Here is a 22,566-nt window from a genome sequence, read left to right as displayed (position 1 = left end):
TTTTGTAGTGGCTGATGATGATTATCCTTTTAGCTTTGAAGAAAGGCAGATCCTCTGGGCAAAGATGCTTTATGAAAACTCAGGATTTGAATAATTCTAACACTGCCTCTTTCCATTTTCAACCTGCTAAATCTGTTGAGTTCAACTGAGAATTCTCTCTCACCCCTCAGAGTAATTCACAGCATTACCCCAATATGAATAGAAACACAAGGAGATAGGACAACTTCATAGCTGAATGGAAAATAACAAAGAAAAAGTTTTTTTATAGCAAAAGTCATACCAACATCATGCCTTTTCCAAAATTTTTGGGGCCCTGGTACTAGAAAACATATTAATTACTAGTGTGGGAAAAGGTAACGCTTTGATTCTCTCTTAGGGAAAGGGCAACTGTTCTGAGAATTTATCAAATATCTTGACAAATATCTTAATCCATAACAGTTTAAGTTTAAAATACAAACTCGACAAAACAAAGTACTATTAATTAAATGGATGATAAAAGGAGTAGTCTATTTGGTGTTCAGACTAGTAACAACGTTATAGCAGAGACTCTTATAATAACCTGCATGTCTTTTTCGCAAGTCCCCGAGAAGTAACAGACCTGCCCAATGAATCCAACTGAGCTCAGCACTTAGTGAGGCACCGTGCTTTAAAGGTCTCTGGACTTCAATTAACTGATATCCATAAGTGTTGGCAGACCTTATTATATATTTTCTAATATAAATTATCTCTGCTTGTGGTTTTTTTCTCATGAACTAACCAATAATATGTTTTAACAAAGTTTTTCTTGGATAGCTTTTCTTTAACAATTAAAGATTTTATACCAAGAAAATGAATTTTTACTACTTACTTGTGTAAAAAGTCAGGTTCAGAACCATGTTCAGACTCAGGTTCCTGAATCTGCTCTCCCATGGGCCGGCTATTTTCCCGCAGTACAGTGGAAGTGAGCTGTGGTGCTGGAAGGGGGCCAGGAGTCTGAATCATGGTATCAGTCCTATTTAGCCACGTATTATCCAGACTTTCATCTGTAAAATTCCAGTTAGAGTCACAAAATGTCATGAGTGGAGGAAACTCTGGTAGAAGTTACAGCACAGACTTGCAGAGCATGGCTCCTGGGTTAGACTGCCTAGCTTGAATCCTACTTACACCACTCACTTGTGTGACTTTCTGTAAGTTATTAAACTTCCAAAACTCAGGTTTCTCATATACAAAATAAGGATATCAATACCCAACCTCAAAGAGTTTTAAGGATTAAATGATGTAATGGATGTAACCATCAAATGTCAGCTATCCTTACCTTATCCTCTCTTCCAAGTTCCTCCTTCTCTAAGGATTAATTCACCGCAGAAGAGGAAGAATTAGGCCAGCCAGAGACCCCTCTAACCTTCCTTTGCTCAAGCAATAAAGGGCCTATTTGCTGGGCCTTACAGGGGCCCCAGGCAGAAGCACTTAAAGCCTGGCAGGCCTTTACGGAAAATCAGCAAATCCCACTGCACAACTGGGACACTGGTCACCAGAGAAATAACTTTTTGCCAGGTTGTATGTGCGGGGATGGGTTAAGAGGCTCACTGTTTTCATGCTTCTAAGTTCTACCTCTTTAGGGAAGCCCTCCTTAATCACCCTACCCAGCCCCCACTTCCCATTCTCTTTTAACTTCTAGAGGAAACAGAATCATTCCTACTTACTTAGGATTTAATTATACAGTGGCCTGCATTGGCAGGTGATTTGTCAAGTGTATATGTTATCTCTGTAATTAGAATTAAATTTCTTCAAGGGACCAGGAGCTGTTTCTTCCTTCTTCTGGTCATTTACAAAGATGTGAGCAGATAAAGCATTATTTATGTATCTAAACTACAGGCTGGTATAATGTTACATAAAGTTTCTACTATAAACATTCTAAGCTATTTTCTTAATATGGGAAGATTTAAAAGTATTACTGCTATGCTTTTCCTTCTGAAGAATTTAAATGAAAAAAAAATTTAAATCACAAAGTACACAGTATGAATCCCATTGTTTTTCTTCCTCCATTAAGTCTCAGATTTGTGCAGCATGTTAGGTTCCTCACTTGCTATCAAACATTCCATCTCTCAGTGTTTCAAAAATTATCAGACACGTGTATGTTCTAGATCAGCTTTTTAGTTCCTGGAAAATATTTAGCTATTGCCTTGTTAAGATCATTCCACTGATCCGAAGCTCACTATTCAACAATCTCTTTACTTAATCAGCAAAAAGAGGTTTTGTCTTCTTTTATTCATACCACTTTTCATTCAACATTTAATTCCTAACTTTTATTTTTTGCTGCACTTATAAGAATGGTTATCATTTAGGTTCTTAACCTGGTAAATCCATCTTTCAGCTCTACTACTTTTCCAGAAAATCTTTCCTGATTCATTAAGAGTTTGATCACTCCCTTTATGTTCCCAGAAAACCTTTTTCGCCCATCAGAGCACTGCCCATGTGGAACTGAAATCGCCTGCTTCTCTTGCTTCTGTCTTTCCATCTGTACTATAAGCATTTTTATTAATACCTAATCTCCAGCATTTCACACAGTTCTTAGAAAGGTGCATGGTAAAGACTTAATGAATAACTTCAGGAAGAACTCACTCTTCTTGAAGAGATTCTCCTAACCCCTAAGGGTTCCTCAATAAAAACACTTCTTGCAAAGCTTTCTCATCTTTATTCCAAACACATGAAACTGCTGCCTAAGGATTCTGGGCACACGACCTACCTTAGTCTCCTGGTAAATTTTCAAACTGACACACAGCAAGTTTTCTTTTTTGCAATTTAACAACAAATTATCTGGTTTATATATGCTTTTCTTCGTCCCGAAGATAATACTTGACTGCCCCATTAGTGAGGGAATTATATATGGTTATTTAAATTCTCTAAGCTTTAGTTTCTTCTGTGTGAAATACAGGTAATAATGTTTTACTCAAGAGTTCATTTATAAAACATTTATACAGCATTCACTTTGTGCCACGTACTGACCTAAATGCTTTACAAATGTTAGTCAAGTAAATGATTAAATGCTAATAATGCATATAAAGCACATTCCTGGTACACAGCAAGAATTTAATGAATGTTGGCTAATATGAATATTACATGTAAGAAAAGCTGTGAGTAAAAATATCTGTATATCTAGATCTATATCCAGACAGACAGACTGGATAGATGGATGGATAGATGGATGTGGCAGGGGCATCCTGATAGAGGCTGCTCTAGAAGACATTTTAAAAAGGAAGTGACTGTGGAGTCTTTATTTAGAGAAAAGTTTAGGATCCTACACTACAAAGACAGGACTTAGTATTTTCATTTTCTGGACCAAAAAGATTTTAAGTCCCAAAAATAAAAACTGAAAGAAAATCTTTAACATTAATTCTGTAAATATTTTCATATCTTTTATTCTCTTTGAAATATTGACATTCTGACAATAGCAGCTAACATTTACTGCATGTGCCTATGTGCTAAGCACTGTGCTAAGTAACCTCTCTCTGTGTGTATACTAAGTATTTTATTTGGAGTATCTCATTTAATATTTACAATAGCTGACAGACAGGATAGGTACTCTGATCATCCTTTGTGTGATCAATGATTGAAGCTGAGAGGTTAAATAACATGCTCAAAAGTCATACAGTTTAAAACTAGAAAGCCAGGTGTGAATTCTAGAACTCTAGTTTTAGAGTGTGTGCTCGTCACCAATAGTCAATACTGCCTCCCCAATGATGAAAGAAACAGATTTAAATTCTAATTAATTCTGCTACAGGTTGTAGCAAAATCTTTCATGAGTCAACTAGTTTTTAGGCAGCAGAGGTGAGATGCTGAAAGGTAAATAGAAGGTTGTAAAAGGGAGCAGAGGAGGATTCAGATCATTGCCTTCCTCTCTCTTGGTTTGGAGAATATTTATTAGGAAAACCATGGAGATGGGGGAAGGTTATTTGAGGAAATAAGCATTTGTACTTTGAGTTGTCTTAGTTTAAGAGTAATGCTCTAATAAAGAAATTTTTAGTCTTTTTGGATACATGAATTAACTACCAATGATCACATATTCATGACAATTTTTTTTTTTTTTTTAAGATTTATTTATTTGAGAGGGCGAGAATGAGAGAGAGAGAGAGAGTACATGAGAGGGGGGAGGGTTAGAGGGAGAAGCAGGCTCCTCGCTGAGCAGGGAGCCCGATGCGGGACTCGATCCAGGGACTCCAGGATCATGACCTGAGCCGAAGGCAGTCGCTTAACCAACTGAACCACCCAGGTGCCCTATTCATGACAATTCAACTCCCTGGTTCCTACAGTCCATGAGGGTTATAAAACCAGAGTTGGCTATCATTATTTTAACACACAAAAATAAATTACTCATCCATGGGGTAGAAATGGAAAGTTGTTTTGGTATATTCAATTTGCTGCAGAGGTCTACCTTCAACTTATCAGAATCTCTTCTACATTAGGATGAATTTTGGTAACTACCTTATTTTAAATTTTAATGTATTAGAGGGTCTATGATATGGGGATCAATTTTATAAACCTTTGTAACTGTTTCTACTTTTCTCTGCACCATCTTCCTCTGTGTTTCATGCTCTTCCAACTTCTTTTTCCTTGACCCTTTTCTCTTCCACTTTGTCTATTCCAACCTTTTTGCCTTAACCTCTCAGTATGTGTCAAATCTACAAGGAAATAACATGCTTAACAATATTTCCTTGCTTCAACAGATTTGCCACTTTACCTCTGCAATAGTAAGCAAACTACTTGTCTCACAGCGTAAAGGCAGACTTACCTTCTACTCGTTTTTTGTGAAGTGGGGGTCGTCCTTTCTTATTTCTTACTGAGGATGTTTTACTGCTGCTACTTCCACTGTTCACAGACATTCTATCATCTTCACCTCCAGTGACTAACGAATTTCTATAGGAAATGAGTGGAAGCCATACATCTTCTCTCCTTTCCATCATTTGCTCCGTAAGGAATTTTTCTAGGTATGAATGACTAGAAACACAATAGAAGAAACAGTGATTTTCATGGAAGCACTTCATGTATCACTTATTTAATTCTTTCATAAAGTGAGGCTCTCTCTGAAAGATCTGAAGAATCCCCTAGGACACACATTATACTTTTAACAGTGGTTACCTTTGGAAAAAGAGGGAGGAGAATGTAAGGTTTTCCTTCATATATTTCTGGAATGCTTTTACTGTTCTGATTTTAGTATATGTGCTGCTGAAGCGAGCACTGGAATGCTTTTAAATAGGTGAATGTATTACTAAGGTTTTGTGTGTGGTCCTTCCTATATCAATGTTAAAAAAAAAAAATCAGAAGTTTAGCTCAAAAGGTTATTGAACTTTCTTTTAAAGTGTTCAAACCAGGGTAGGATTTCTGTAATGGTGGAGGGAGGAGCTTGGCATAACAACTTTTTAACTGGTGAAACTAATAAAAGACAATCATTTAAAGTCTTCAGAAATTGTCCTAAGGGCATACAGCAAATGGAGAAACATTTATTCAAGAAAATCTACCAAATCTCAGTAAAACAGTGAGTTTGTAGCATTTGAACCACAACCTGTTCCCTTCCCCTGTCCCCTCTCCCTCACCACTGCTACTCCAGGAGCTCTATTCTGGGCAGACATGGGTAAGAAGATGGGCGTTCCCTCTTTCTCTAGCTCCTCATCTACAGCTACCTTGGAAGAAGCAGGCCATTGGTAGGTTGCAGAAGCTCTGTTCTGGACAGTAGCTGGGAGGAAGAAGGCTCCCTTCTTTTCCATCCCCTACTTGTCAGGTAGTAACTCTCTCCCAGGCACAGCAGGCTAAGACCACCTGGAGGGACAAGCTAAAAACTAGGGGTTACCCCTGGCCCCCTGCTCACAGAAAAGGGGTGTTATTCTGGGAGAACAGGGATGCTGTACCACCCCCAGCTCCTGTTCAGTGGCATAAAAGTTCTGCCCAGCAACCAAAGAAAGAGTAGAGCAGCCAGAAATTTAATAGAGAACCAGGGAAAGACAGCCAAGAGGAGCCCTCCTGGGATCATAGATGATCCTAGAAGTTGGCAAGGCTCTGCACATATGCTTAAGCTGCACCCACTCGTGGGCAAAAAGAACGGGATGAGGGTATTTTGTTATCATTCACCATGCCCCACATCGATCTATCAACACAGGGAAGAAGCCTCACTGGCACAAGGGCTTAAGCACAACCTCTAACCAAACACTGGTTAAAAAAATAAGCTGCTCTGACCCATGAACGACTCCTAGAAAGCGTAAAAATCACAGTAGACTGGTTTCCAGTTCTGCATGTAAGGAGTTTGGAAGTTGTTACTGCATCCTGACAAGTAAAGAGCTCAACAGACTAAAAAATCAACAACTTCCTGGAGCCATAGAGAGGAAAATAGCTGTCCCCAAGATTGGGAGACAGAGGAGGTAACAGCTTATTGGAGCAGACTCAGAAACAAAAACCACCTTGAGAACCATTGCTGGGGTAGGAAAACCTGAGCCATAATTCACAAACTGTTGGAGATTCACTGTGACAAGTCTGAGAGTTCAAAACTCAGAGCAACCCAGTTATAGGCGGACCTCCACATAATACTGTGAGATTTACCTCCAGAAGCTCAACTGGGTTTCCACAGTAAAATATTAGAGCAAACTCCCCTGTGCTTTTGGCAAGGGGAGAAGAAAAGGAACCACTCTGAAATCTGCCAGAGTATGTTATTCTTAACAAAGCCTCTCCTCAGGAGAAACTGGTTAGGCAGAGCACAACTTGCTGGGATATTATCAGAACCTAACCGATCTAGGGGAAGAGAAATACCCAACTCCAGCCAACTCTACCCATTTTGTCCCAACCATGGGTAAAGGAAAAAACTGAGAAACACTTGTGAAGTTTATAGTCCAGAGGCATAGGCTCACTAAAAGACTGAGACCTATAATCATAGGACTAAAGAATGCTTCCCCTCCTCCCATACCTCATTACCATATTACTAAAAGTAATTTACAGCAGTTCCTTTTACCTAGTACATCATGTTTGGCTATCAAGAAAAAATTATAAGGCATACCAAAAGGCAAAAACACAGTGTGAAGGACAGAGCAAACATCAGAATCAGGCATGACAGAAATATCAGAATTATCAGACTGGCAATTTAAAACAACTATGATCAGGACGCCTAGGTGGCTCAGTCAGGTAAGCATCTGCCTTCAGCTCAGGGTCTTATGCCTTCATGATCCTAGGGTCCTGGGATGGAGTCCCACATCAGGCTCCTTGCTCGGCAGGGAGCCTGCTTCTCCCACTGCCTGCTGCTCCCCTTGCTTGTGCACGTGCTCGCTCTCTGACAAATAAAATTTCAAAAAAATAAATAAAACAACTATGGTCAATATGCTAAGGGCTCTAATGGAAAAAGTAGACCACATGCAAGAACAGATAAGCAATGAAAGCAGACAGATGGAAATCCTAAGAACCAAAAAGAAATGCTAGAGATGAAAACTGTAAAAGAAACAAAGTAGACTGGACACAGCTGAGGAAAAAACCTCTGCTCTAGGGGACACAGCAAGAGAATCCTCAAAAACTTAAAAGCAAAGATAATGTAGATGGAGGAAAAACAGAACATCTGACTATAATACAACTACAATAGGTGTTAATATAATGGGAATATGAGAAGGAGAAGCAAGGCAATAATAACAATAATTTAAAATAGAAATGACAGAGAATTTTCCCAAATTAACATCAGATACCAAACCATAGATCCAGGAAACTCAGAGAACACCAGCAGGATAAAATGACAAAAGAACTACATTTAAGCATATCATTTTCAAACTACAGAAAATCCAAGATGAAGAAAAAATCCTGAAAGAAGCCAGAGGGAAAAAAAATACTTTATCTCCAGAGAAATAATGGTAAGAATAATGTCTAACTTCTCCTCAGAAACCATGCAAGCTAGAAGAGAGTGGAGTAAAGTGTTAAGAGAAAAACCCCACCAGACTAGAATTCTGTGCCCTGCAAAACTATCCTTCAAAAGTGGAGGAAAAATAAAGACTTTCTCAGACTAAAAATTGAGAGAATTTTTGCCAATAGACCTGGTTTGCAAGAAATGTTAAAAGAAGTGCTTTAGAGGGGTGCCTGGGTGGTTCAGTTCAGTTAAGCATCTGACTCTTGGTTTCGGCTCAGGCCATGATCTCGAGGTCGGGAGATCAGGCCCCGTGTTGGGCTCTATGCTCTGCATGGAGTCTGCTTGAGATGCTCTCCCTCTCCCTATCCCTCTGCCCCTTCCTCCCACCTGCACTCTTTCTCTCTCAAATAAATAAATAAATAAATAAATAAATAAATAAATAAAATCTTTTAAAAAAGTGCTTTAGAAAGAAGGAAAATAATATAGGTCAGAGACATGAATCTACATAAAGTAAGGAAGAGCACTGAAGGAGGAATAAGTGAAGGTAAAATAAAAACTTTAATTTTTCTTAACTGATCTAACAAGTTTTTGTTCAAAATAATACCAACAATGTATTTGATTATGTATGCTTATGTATATATCACATATATGCATATGTTTTGATTATATATCCTTATATGTAAGTAAAAGAATGACAGCAATGATACCAGAGATAGGAAGGATGAACTGTGATTATTTTGTTATTATAAGGTACTCATACTACCCATGAAGTGATACAGTATTATTTAAACATGGACTTGGATTAGCTGTAAATATATATTGCAAACTCTAAGGCAACCACTTAAAAAAAAAAAGTATCAATATGTTAAGAAAAGAGAGCAAATGGGATCATAAAATGCTCAATTAAAATTTTTTACAAAAGGCAGAAAAAAGAGTGGAAGACAAAATAAAAGCAAAGAACAAGGGCAACAAATAGAAACAGTAAGGAATATGGTAGGTATTAATCCAACTACATCAATAATCAATTTGAATGTCAATGGTACCAAGTAAAAGGTTGTCAAAGTGGATCAAAAAACAAGACCCAATACACATTTAATGCAATCCTTATCAAAATACCATCAACTTTTTTCAAAGAAATAGAACAAATAATCCTAAAATTTGTATGGAACCAGAAAAGACCCCGAATAGCCAGAGGAATGTTGAAAAAGAAAAGCAAAGCTGGTGGCATCAGAATTCCGGACTTCAAGCTCTATTACAAAGCTATAATCATCAAGACAGTATGGTACTGGCACAAAAACAGACACATAGATCAGTGGAACGAATAGAGAGCCCAGAAATGGACCCTCAACTCTATGGTCAACTCATCTTCGACAAAGCAGGAAAGAACGTCCAATGGAAAAAAGACAGTCTCTTCAACAAATGGTGTTGGGAAAATTGGGCAGCCACATGCAGAAGAAGGAAACTGGACCATTTCCTTACACCACACACAAAAATAGACTCAAAATGTATGAAAGACCTAAATGTGAGATAGGAGTCCATCAAAATCCTAGAGGAGAGCACAGGCAGCAACCTCTTCGACCTCAGCCACAGCAACTTCTTCCTAGAAATATCGCCAAAGGCAAGGGAAGCAAGGGCAAAAATGAACTATTGGGACTTCATCAAGATAAAAAGCTTTTGCACAGCAAAAGAAACAGTCAACAAAACCAAAAGACAACTGACAGAATGGGAGAAGATATTTGCAAATGACATATCAGATAAAGGGCTAGTATCTAAAATCTGTACTCAACACCCAAAGAACAAATAATCCAATCAAGAAATGGGTAGAAGACATGAAAAGACATTTTTCCAAAGAAGACATCCAAATGGCCAACAGACACATGAAAAAGTGTTCGACATCGCTCGGCATCAGGGAAATCCAAATCAAAACCTCAATGAGATACCACCTCACACCAGTCAGAATGGCTAAAATTAACAAGGCAGGAAACGACAGATGTTGGCGAGGATGTGGAGAAAGGGGAACCCTCCTACACTGTTGGTGGGAATGTAAGCTGGTGCAGCCACTCTGGAAAACAGTATGGAGGTTCCTCAAAAAGTTGAAAATAGAGCTGCCCTACGACCCAGTAATTGCACTACTGGGTATTTACCCCAAAGATACAAATGTAGTGATACGAAGGGGTACGTGCACCCCGATGTTTATAGCAGCAATGTCCACAATAGCCAAACTATGGAAAGAGCCAAGATGTCCACTGACAGATGAATGGATAAAGAAGATGTGGTATATATATATATACAATGGAATATTATGCAGCCATCAAAAAACCCGAAATCTTGCCATTTGCAACGTGAATGGAACTAGAGGGTATTATGCTAAGCGAAATAAGTCAGAGAAAGACATGTATCATATGGTCTCACTGATATGAGGAATTCTTAACCTCAGGAAACAGGGTTGCTGGAGTGGTGGGGGGTGGAAGGGATGGGGTGGCTGGGTGATAGACATTGGGGAGGGTATGTGCTATGGTGAGTGCTGTGAATTGTGTTAAGACTTTTGAATCACAGACCTGTACCTCTAAAACAAATAGTACCTTATATGTTAAAAAAAAAAAAAGAAGATAGTAGGAAGGGAAAAATGAAAGTGGGGGGGGGAATCGGAGGGGGAGACGAACCATGAGAGACTATGGACTCTGAGAAACAAAGTGAGGGTTCCAGAGGGGAGGGGGGTGGGGGATGGGTTAGCCTGGTGATGGGTATTAAGGAGGGCACATATTGAATGGAGTACTGGGTGTTATGCACAAACAATGAATCATGGAACACTACATCAAAAACTAATGATGTAATGTATGGTGATTAACATAATATAATAAAATTAAATTAAAAAAAAAAAGACCCAAGTATAGGCTGTCTATAAGAAATCCACTTTAAGTGTAAAGACACATATAAACTAAAAGTGAGTAAATGGATGATAAAAGTTATCAAAAGAAAGCAGGAATAGTTACATCAATTTCAGACAGAGCAGACTTTAAAATAAGTAATCAGGAATAAACAAGGGCATTACACAATGATATAGGAGCCAATTCAAGAGACATAATAATCCTTACCATGTATGTCCCTTACAACAGAGCATCAAACTGTGTGAAGCAAAAACTAACTGCAAGCAGACACTACAATTAGAAATAGATGAATCTACTATCATAGTTGGAGAGACTTCAACATCCCTCTATTACAAATGGACAGATTCAGGGGTGCCTGGGTGGCTCAGTCAGTTAAGCGTCTGCCTTCTGCTCAGGTCATGATCCTGGGGTGCCAGCCTCCCTGCTCAGCAGGGAGTCTGCTTCTCCCTCTGCCTTCCCCCACCCCGCCTGGCTTGTGCTATCTCTCCCCAATAAATAAATAAAATCTTGAAAAAAATGGACAGATTCAGCAGCCAAAAAATCAGTAAGAACATACTTGAACTCAACTACACACCATCAGTCAACTGGATAGAATTAATATCTACAGACTGACTTCATCCAAAAGCAGAATATATATTTTTCTCAAAGTCACCTGTAACATCAAAGTCAGAGGTCATAAAACACATCTTAACAAATTTAAAAGAAGAGCAATCATACAGTGTCTGCTCTTAAAATTAGAAATTTAATTAAACTAGAAATCATTATCAGAAAGATACACAGAGATTAAATAATATGCTTTAAAATAACACATGAGACAAACAAGCACTCCCAAGGGAAATTTAAAAGTATTTTGAACTAAATGAAAATAGCACATCAAAATTTGTGCAATGCAGTGAAAGCAGTGGTTAGAAGGAAGTTACAGCATTGAATGCACATACCAGGAAAGAAGATCCAAAATTACCAAATCTAAGTTTCCACATTAGAAAACTAGAAAAAGATGACCAAATTAAATCCAAAGTGAAAGAAAAGAAATAATAAAAATTAGAGTAGAAATCAATGAAATTAAAAACGGAAAGCAATATAGAAAATCAGCAAAATTAAAAGCTGGTTCTTTGAAAAGAACAATAAAAATGATGAGTTTCTAGGCAGCCTAAGGGGGTCAGGGCGAGGGGAAGAGAGGGTACAAATTACTAATACCAGAAATTAAAGAGAACACATCATTACAGATCCTATGGACATTAATAGGAAAATAAAGGAATACTATAAATAACTTTATGCCCACATATTTGATAATCCAGATGAAAGAGATCCATTCCTTGAAACACAAATTGCCAAATCTCACACAAGAAGAATCTGAATAGGCCTATATCTATTAAATAAATTGATCCAATAATTAATAACCTTCCAGAACAGGAAACACCAGGCTCAAATGAGTTAACTGGTGATTTAAGGAAGAAACCTACCAATTCTCTACAATCTCTCTCAGAGGACAGAAGCAGAGGCAATACTTTCTACCTCATTCTATGAGGCCAGTATTACCCTAATACCAAAACCAGACAAAGATATTACAAGAAAACTACAGACTAATAATTCATGAATATAAAGCAAAAATCCTCAACAAAATAGAAAAAGACGTATATACAGCATGATCAAGTGGGATGTAACCCAGGTATGCAAGGCTGTTTCAACACTTGAAAAATCAATTAATATATTCCGTCACATCAACAGCCTAAAAAAGGAAAATCAAATATCACATCAATAAATACAGAAAAAGCAACTGACAAAACCTAACACCCATTCTTGATAAAAACTCTCAGTAAACTAGAAATAAAAAGGGATTTTTCTCAATTTGATAAAGACCATCTACAAAAAACTGTACAGCTAACATACTTAATGGTGAAAAACGAAGATACCCCACTAAATCAGGTATAAGGGAAGAATGTCCCTGCTCACCACTTCTTTTCAGCATTGTACTGGGAATTTTAGTTAATTCAATAAAACAAAAAAAGGAAATAAAAAGTATAGAGATTGGGAAGGAAGAAATCATTATTATTATTTGCAGATGACATGATTATCTATGTCAAAAATCCTAAAGAACTGACAGAAAAATCTCTTCTGGAATGAACATGCAATTGTAGCAAATTTTCAGGATACAAAATTACAAGTGGAATTTGAAATTAAAAACAATGCCATTTACATTTGCAACCCCAAAACTGAATTAAGGTGTAAATCTAACAGAAAATATACAAGATTGATATATGAGGAAAACTACAAAACTCTGATGAATGAAATGAAAGAACTAAATACATGTGGGCAATTGAAAGAACTAATTCCATGTTCATGCCTACAAAGACAGTATTGTTAAGTCAGTTCTTTCTGACTTGATCTATATTCAGTGCAGTTCCAACCAAGATCTCAACAAGTTATTCTGTGGATAGTGACAGGTGGATCCTTATATGGAAAGGCAAAAGACACAATACTGAAGGAGAACAACAAAGTTGGAAGACTGACACTATCCAACTAGAAAACTTACTATAAAGCTACAGTATAATCATTTTGCAATATACATGTTTATCAAATCATCACACTGTACATCTTAAACACTTATACAATGCTCTATGTCAAATTTATCTCACTGAGGCTGGAAAAATAAAGAAAAATCTATAGTAATTAAGACTGTGGTACTGGCAAATGATTAGACATATATATCAATGGAACAGAAAAGAGAGCCCAGAAATAGACTCACATAAATACAGTCAACTAATCTTTGACAAAGGAGCAAAGGCAGTCTCTTCAGTAAGTGGTGCTGGAACAACTGGATGTCCATAAGCAAATAAATTAGGCTAGACAAAGACCCTGTATCTTTCACAAAAATCAACTCAAAATGGATCATAAACCTAAATGTAAAATGTAAAACTATAGAACTCCTAGAAAATAATATAGAAGAAAACCTAGGTAACCCAGGGTATGGCAATGACTTTTTAGATACAACACCAAAGGCAAGGTCCCTGGAATAATAATTGTTGAGGTGGAGTTCATTAAAATTAAAACCTTCTGTTCTGCGAAAGACACTGTCTAGAGAATGAGAAGACAACCACAGACTGGGAGAGAATATTTGCAAAATACACACCTCATAAAGGAACTGCTATCTAACATAATCAAAGAACTCTTAAAACTCAACAATAAGAAAACAAACAACCTGATTAAAAAATGGGCTTCAGATCTGAATAGACATCTCACCAAAGAAAATATACAGATGGCAAATAAGCATGAAAAGATGCTCCACATCATATGTCATCAGGGAAATGCAAATTAAAATGAGACACCACTATGCACTTATTAGAATGGCCAAAATCCAGAACACTGACAACACCAAATCCTGGTGAGGATGCAGAACAACAGAAACTCATACATTACTGGTGGGAACAGAAAATGGTATAGCAACTTGGGAAGACAGGCAGTTTCTTAAAAACTAAACATATGCTTACCATGTGATCCAGCATCACACACCTTAGTACTTACCCAAAAGACTTGATAATTTAAGTCCTCACCATTACTTACACAGGGATGTTTATAGCACTTTTATTCATAACTGCAGAAACTAGGAAGCAACCAAGATGTCCTTCAGTAGGTGAATGGCTAAATCAATTGTGGTATTTCTACACAATGGAATATTACTCAACATGAAAAAGAAATGAGCTACTAAACAATGAAAAGACACAGAGGAACTTTAAATGCGTATTACTAAGTGAAAGAAGATTATCTGAAAAGGCTACATACCCTATAATTCCAACTGTATAACATTCTGGAAAAGGCAAAACTATGGAAACATTGAAATGATCTGTGTTTGCTAGGGATTAGGGGAGGAGAGGAAGGATGAACAGGCAGAGCACAGATGATTTTTAGGGAAGTGAAAAAAATACTCTGTATGATACCATAATGATGGATGCATGTCATTTTACATTTGTCTAAACCCACAAAATGTACAACATCAAGAGTGAACTATATTAACTCTGGTGAATATGACATGTCAAGATAGGTTCATCAATTATAACAACTGTATCACTTTGGTGGTAGCTGTTGATAATGGGGAGACTATGCATGTATAAGGGCAGGGGGAATATGGGAATTCTTTGTACCTTCCCCTCAATTTTCCTGTGAACCAAAACTTCTCTAAAAATAAAGCTAAATCAAATAAAATCAAACTGAATTAAATTAAATTAAATTAAATCACACACTTCTGTTAATCTGGAAAACTGTGCATAACCGAGGGTGCCCTTCTCAGGAGCAACCAGAGAGGGAACTTCCAAAGCTGCTAGTCCTCTGGCTGACCGTGGGACAAAGTAAACCCCCTGAACTGTGATGGCAGCCTTCAAGCCACACACATATCAAACAGTAATAAGTAAAAATCTAAATGGCCAAGGAGGTATAATCACAATCTTTGATTAATGAGTCTAATGCTGATATAGGGGTGACTCCTAGGTATTCAAGCCAAATGATAAAAAAATAAGGGGAAAAAAAAAAATCTGAGTAGGGACAGCAGAGGCTACACACTGCAAGAGAAATAGACATCACAGAGTTTGTTCATCCAAGTCTTTAAGCAAATGACCAAACAACATCAATATCTAGGGGTGCAGTGAATCAGTATCAAGAGTAGCTAAGTTATTTCACAATGTATCATATATGCAACATTATTATCTAAACTGTTCAGTTTCAACAAAAAATTATGAGACATGCAAAGAAATAGGGAAATGTGATGTACATATACCAGTAAAAAAGTGAGCAATAAAAACAGTGGCCCACAAATATTACAAAGCTATTATTTAAAAATATTCAAAGAACTAAAAAAAAAAAGAATATAAAGAATGAAAAATATGATGTCACTACCTCATTAAGTAGAGAATATGAATAAAAAGAAATGATGGGGGCGCCTGGTTGGCTCAGTCAGTTGAGCATCTGACTCTTGAGCATTTGGTTCAGGTCGTGATCTCAGGGTCCTGAGATTGAGCCTTGTGTTGGGGGTGGGTGGGTCTGTGCTTAGCAGGGAGTCTCCTTGGGATTCTCTTTTCTCCATCTCCTTCTGTCCCTCCCCACCCCCTGTACTCTCTCTCTCTCTCTCTCTCAAATAAATAAATAAATAAATACATCTAAAAAAAAAAAAGATGAAAAAAGAACCAATGGAAATTCTGCAGTTGAAAAGTACAATAACAAAAATTCTCCATAGGGGCATAGATTTGAGCTGGCAGAATAAATAATCATTAATCTTGAAACTATATCAGTAGAGATTATGCATTCTGAAGAACAGAGAAAAAAAGAATGAACAAAAATGAACAGAGCCTCACAGAAATGTGGGATATCATTAAGTGCGCTAATAGGTGTAATGGGAGTATCAGGAGAAGGAGTAGAAATAAACTTAAAGAAATAATGGCTAATTACTTCCAAATTTGATGAAAAACATTAATCTACACATTCTCAAGGCTCAACAAACTCTAAGCAAATAAATGCAGAAAGACCCATACCCAGATGTATCACAGGCAAAATTTTAGCTAAAAGCCAAAGATAGAGAAAAAAATCTTGAAAGAAGAGAAAGTAACTCATTACATACAAGGGAGATCCATTAAGTTTAAACTCCAATGACTTCTCATTAGACGCAATGGAGGCGCAGGCAGTGGGATAACACAATGTACTGAAAGTAACACAATATCAAACAAGAATAGTTATATCTAGCAAAACTATATTCCAAAGCTAAAGATAAAATAAAGACACACCCAGATGGAATAAAAACAAAATTTGTTGCTGGCTGACCTGCCTTACAAGAAAAAATAAAAGATGTTCTTCAGGCTGAAAGCAAATGATGCCAGAGTATAATCTACACGTGAAAAAACAGAGCTGAAAGGTAATTACTAGGTAGTTAGAAAGGACAATATAATTGCATATTTACTTTACTCTTTTTACTGATTTAAACAGCAACTGTATAAAACAATATGTATTACTGTATTGTTGAGTCAATAACATAGAAATGCAATGTATTTGATAATAAACACAAAAGAAGTAGGTGGGAGTAAAGATGTATTAGTGTAAGGAAATGATCCAGATGGTATTTCAAATCCACAGGAAGGAATGAAGAGAACCAGAAATGGTAAAGAAGAAGGTTATTAAAACAAACGCTATAATAAATATATACTAGGCTCCATTTCCTCTCTAAGTGTATTTAAAAGACATACAATAATAAAATTAAAAAAAAAAGTTAACAGCATCTAAAAAAAAAAATACGCTATGAACAAGTGAATTGCATACTTTAAAGGGTGAACTATATGGTATGTGAACTATATCTCAATAATACTTTTTTTAAAAGACAAAAATAGAGGGATGCCTGAGTGGCTCAGTTGGTTAAGCGTCTGCCTTCGGCTCAGGTCATGATCCCAGGGTCCTGGGATTGAGTCCCACATCGGGCTCCTTGCTCAGCAAGGAGCCTGCTTCTCCCTCTGCCTGCCTCTGTCTCTCTCTGATAAATAAAATCTTAAAAAAAATAAATAAATAAAAGACATACAATTATATCAAGTAATAATTATAATAATGTATTGTTGGGTTGTAACATATTTAGCTGCAGTATGTGTAACAATAACGGCACCAAAGGGGGGGAACTGAAATGTAGCTATATAGGAGTAAAGTTTTTATATTTCCTTAGAATAAATTTGAAGAAATTTTGGTAAGATGCATATTTTAAGGCCTATAAGAAAACACTAAGAAAATAACTAAAAAAGTATAATATTTTTGAAGAAAGTAAAATGTTACACTAGAAAACATCCACTTCATATAAAATAAAGCTTTATTGCTTTATTGGAGGAAAAAACAAAGATCTATAGAAAACAAACAGTATAATGGCAGAAATTGGATTAAAAAAAAACAAACATGATCCAACTACATACTATCTGTAAGAAACACATTTTGGATTCAAAGATAAAAAGGCAGAAAGTAAAAGGATAGAAAAAAGGTATACCATGCAAACAATAACTAAAATACAGCTGGAGTAGTTACATTAGTATCAGACAAAATAGATTTTAAGACAAAAGTTACTAGAGACAGAAAAGAACATTTTATAATGATATCTAAGAGTCAATCCATCAGGAAGATGTAACAATGATAAACATGTATACCTAACAAACAACAGAGTTAGCTCCAAAATACATGAAGCAAAAAGTGACAGAAGTGAAAGGAAAAATAACAATTCGGTAATAATAGCTAGAGACTCACTTTCAATAATGGATAGATCAACTAGACAAAATATCAACAAAGAAATAGAAGACTTGAACAACACTATTAAAAGAAAACAAACCCTGTAAGCCACGTCACCTAACAGCTATTTCAACACCACTCAACACCAGCAGAAGAATGCATATTCTCCGTGGAACATTCTCCAGAATACACCATATGTTGGTCTGTAAAACAAGCCTCAATAAATTTGAAAGGACTGAAATCATACAAAGTATGTTCTCTAACCACAATGGAATGAAATTAAAAATCAATAATGGAAGTAAAATTTGGAAATTCACAAGTATGTGGAAACTAAACAAAATACTCCTTAATAACCAAAAGATAAAAGAATACATCACAAGGGAAATGAAAAAAAAAAATACTTTGAAATGAATGAAAACAAAAATGCAAGCTACCAGAATCTTTGAGGTGCAGCTAGAGTAGCTCTCAGAGGAAAATGTATACCTATAAATGCTTATAATAAAAAAGTTTTCAAACCACCCCACCCCCACAAATATCCAACACCACTCATTCTCTATTGTATTATTGTATTTCAGTGCCTGAGACTCTTGTTCCTATGTTTATGTTGTGTCTCCCTGAATTAAGACAAAAGCTTTCTGGGGGCAGAAACTCTGTATTGTTCACTGCCTGGCCATACTAGAACAATAGCTATAGAACATTACCTAACCAGATTATGGGCTTAATAAATATTTTCTGACCAGGAAGCCTGGGTGGCTCAGTCCGTTAAGTGCCTGCCTTTGGCTCAGGTCATGATCCCAGGGTCCTGGGATCGAGTCCCACATCGGGCTCCTTGCTCAGCGGGGAGCCTGCTTCTCCCTCTGCCTGCCTCTCCCCCCTTGCTTGTGCTCTCTCTGACAAGTAAATAAAATCTTTAAAAAAATAAAAAAATAAGTATTTTCTGACCAATAGGAAGTCAACATCTTTCCTTAGAATTACACTCATATTCATAAAATTTTTAACTGTCTCTCCAAATTTCTGTTCATTTAGCCTATTACTAAAACTGACACACCTTCCTACCAATTTATAAAATTCAGGATCCCATCAATGTTTTTTTATGAAAATTGCATCTATTATTTCTTTAAACTGTTGAAAAAGAAATCACTCTTCTTGAAACAAGTCAAATAAAAAATGAGTTCACCTTTGAACATTGGTTTGAATTGTGCAGGTCCACTTATATGTGGATTTCTTTTCCTTTTTTTTTTAAGATTTATTTATTTATTTGTCAGAGAGAGAGTGTGAGAGAGTGAGCACTCACACAAGCAGAGGGAACGGCAGGCAGAGGGAGAAGCAGGCTACCCACTGAGCAGGGAGCCTGATATAGGACTCGATCCCAGGACCCTGGGATCATGACCTGAGCCGAAGGCAGACGCTTAACCGACTGAGCCACCCAGGCGTCCCTGGATTTTTCAGTAAATACATCACAGTACTGTAAATATATTTTTTCTTCCTTATGACTTACCATTTTCTTTTCTCTAGCTTGCTTTATTGTAAGAATACAGCATATAATACATGTAACATGAAATACGTTAATTGATTATTATCAGTAAGGCTTCCAGTCAACAGAAGGCTATTAATAGTTAAGTTTTTGGGGAGTCAAAACTTATATGTAGTACAGCATAGGGGATATAGTCAATAATACTGTAATAATGTTGTATGTGACAGTTACTACACTTATCATGGTGAGCACTGAGTAATGTAGAGAATTGTTGAGTCACTGTTGTACACCTGAAACTAATATAAACTATACTTCAATAAAAATTTAAAAAATGAAAAAAAGTCTGAAATTTAAAATCTAATGAATCCTTTTCATTTATTTTGGATTAAAAAAAAAGGTTATACACAATTTTCGATTGTGAGGGGGTCGATGCCCCTAACCTGTGTTGTTCAAGGGTCACCTGTAAAACTAAAATATAATTAATATAAAAGGAAAAAAGAACGGGTTACACAATGGCTAAGCCAATGTCCCTACTTCTCTGAATTGTGGAATAAGAAATCATTTCCCACTTACTTAATTCCAGAGTACTAAAAGCAAGCAGAGAAAGAACTATATAAATGCTTTAAAGAAAACTATAGTTCCTTAAAACAAACTATCAGAGCTTATGTTATCAACAGTAATTACATCTAGATGATTAACATTTTTCTAAAAAGTGAAACATTTAAAATTACAAGGGCATCATGATAAAAGCAACTTACACAGTCTTTTTGTCCTGTCGAAGAAGTTTAGAAGAAAATTCACTTAGTACTTCCAGGAAAGCCAGATTAGGAGGTGGATATTCTTGTCCTTTCTGATTTTGGTATTTAAAGGCAAATTCTATGCCATCCCTGAAGTAAAAGAAAGTATCACCTTATTTTTCCAGATAAGGAGTATAGTTCTCTCAATGGGCTAAAATTTCAAAATAGTTGGGAAGGCAGGATAATCATCACTGAATATAGTAAAATCTGATAAATTTGAAGCGTAAAACAATGTTAATTTGTATGACATATATGCCTATTTACAGTTTAAAACTATAAGTTGTGAAACAAAGCTAAATTCCTATGTGTATCTTGTAGGGATAGCACAATACCCTGGAAAGATAACTAGATTGTCAGAAAACTTAGTTCTCAGAGTTGATCATGGTATCAAGCAGACGTGTGAGGTATTTAACATTTTCTGTCATTCAGTTTTCAGTTATGAAATAAGGTTGACCACATCAGCATTTGCACAGTGTTTTTAAATCCACGTCTCCTATATCATCATCTTACTGACAGACCAGACAAGAGTATTTTGTTAAACTTTACTTTCTATACTATATAAATTGAAAAAACAGGCAGTTGAAGTATTTTTCAAATTAAAAAGGCCCTCCTAGTTGAGACTCACTAGACTACACAATCTCTAAAGTTCTTATAACTTGAAAATTCAATCATTTGTCATTAAAAATGGGTCAAATAACAGTTATTTCAGTTAAATTCCAATAAACCAGATTCTGTTTAACAGGAAGTATTTATTTAGCTCACTCACTTGTGAAGTGTGGCAACTGCTTCTCGTGTCTTGATCTGATCCAGTCCGAATGTAAGGGCAAAGCGACGTGCCAATTCTTTAATGCCACTGACGTGGGCAGATGTCCTATCTAGGTTGGGACCTTGCTCTTGAACAAGTTCATTAAACAACTGGTTGAAAGAAAAAAAGAGGAAAAAACCTACAGCTAAGAAAAATTTATTTTATTTATTATTAGAATAGGTAATATAATTTAAAAATATTTAAAAGGCATATGGTAAAATATATATTTCCCTCCTTGCATTGAACTGTAGCCACATTGTTCCCCTTCTCCAAGTCGTCTACTAATAATTTCTTGGGATCATTTTCATGCTAGCTGTGATTAAATGCAGACAGGAATTTACTTCTTTTTAACAAAAAATAATGTATTTTGGGCTGGGGAAAGGAAACATGTTTATAGAAATATATTTGTATTCATAAACATCTATGTAGTTTTTTGGTGTTTTAATAGGTATGGCAGTATATGAAATATGGGGTTCAGAACTTTTTTTTTTTCACTTACTATATCTTAGACAAGAACATTATGTAAAAGAAGACATTTGGATATATGGGGTGATATTTCCTACCCAACAACAATACATACAAAAAAGTTCTTAAGCTGTATGAAAAGGTTTTATAAATTACACATACATTACATATATTGTATCAAAATAACAACCACCAAATAAATCCTGAAGTACTAAAGAATATAAAAACTATCATCATTCTACCACCAAGGTTAGAAACTTAAATTTATCGGTACACATCTGTCTTCCCTCCTATTATGAGAGAAGAATAGTCCAGGACTTTCATCTAAAGCCACTCCCTCTGTATGTACTAGATCTCACTCCGTTTTACCTATTCAGCAGTTTTGCTCCTATGCTTACTGCTCTGTCATGCATCCTTAACTATTCCCTCTACTACATGCATGCATCTTAAAACCCCAAAATACAAAAAACCGTAACTTCTTAACTCAATCTCCTGTGCCAGCTATCAAAACGTTGTTTTGATTCTCTTTTTTGGCAAAGATCCTGAAAAGTATTGTTTACATTTGTTTTCTTCACTTCCTCACCCCCACCTCTCAATTCACTCTTATCATACCGTCCCATTGAAATAGCACTTCTGAGAAGGAGGAGCAAGATGGCGGAGAGTAGGAGACCTAAATTTCGTCTGGTCCCAGGAATTCAGCTAGATAGGGATCAAACCATTCTGAACATCTACGAACTCAACAGGAGATGGAAAAAAAGAAGAGCAGCAACTCTCTGAACAGAAAAGCGACCACTTTCTGGAAGGTAGGACATGTGGAGAAGTGAATCCAAGGCGATATTTGGGAAGACAGATGGTGGGGGAGGGGGTCTCCGACGGCGATTCTGGCAAGCGATAGAGCAGCAGAGCACAAAATCGGAACTTTTAGAAGTCGGCTCCGCTGAGGGATGACGCTCCAGTGGCTAAGCGGGGGGTGGAACCCTTGTGGGGACAGTGTGCTCGCAGGATCCTCGGGGTCACAGAAAGACAGGGGGTGCCTGAGTGCAGCAGAGCTCCCA

The 22,566-nt window shown here is 36.6% G+C and overlaps 1 protein-coding gene and 1 long non-coding RNA gene across 4 annotated transcripts in view; one reads left to right on the top strand and one right to left on the bottom strand.

Annotated features, from left to right (window-relative positions):
* Positions 1-22,566, bottom strand: part of STAG1 (STAG1 cohesin complex component) — a 426,191-nt gene that overhangs the window by 5,614 nt on the left and 398,011 nt on the right. For all 3 annotated transcript variants that reach the window (XM_078071550.1, XM_078071557.1, XM_078071562.1), the window contains 4 exons: positions 21,008-21,156; positions 20,203-20,331; positions 4,769-4,974; positions 848-1,022 (listed from right to left, as the gene is read on the bottom strand). In XM_078071550.1, coding sequence (XP_077927676.1) covers positions 848-1,022; positions 4,769-4,974; positions 20,203-20,331; positions 21,008-21,156 — 659 coding nt within the window. The remainder of the gene's footprint in view (positions 1-847; positions 1,023-4,768; positions 4,975-20,202; positions 20,332-21,007; positions 21,157-22,566) is intronic.
* LOC144381675 (uncharacterized) overlaps positions 1-22,566 on the top strand; it is a 54,746-nt gene that overhangs the window by 6,586 nt on the left and 25,594 nt on the right. The gene's annotated exons all lie outside the window — the stretch shown is intronic.

This window comes from Halichoerus grypus, chromosome 1 (genome assembly GCF_964656455.1).
Source record: "Halichoerus grypus chromosome 1, mHalGry1.hap1.1, whole genome shotgun sequence".
NCBI lineage: Eukaryota > Metazoa > Chordata > Mammalia > Carnivora > Phocidae > Halichoerus > Halichoerus grypus.
This window is presented reverse-complemented; position numbering and strand designations above follow the sequence as displayed.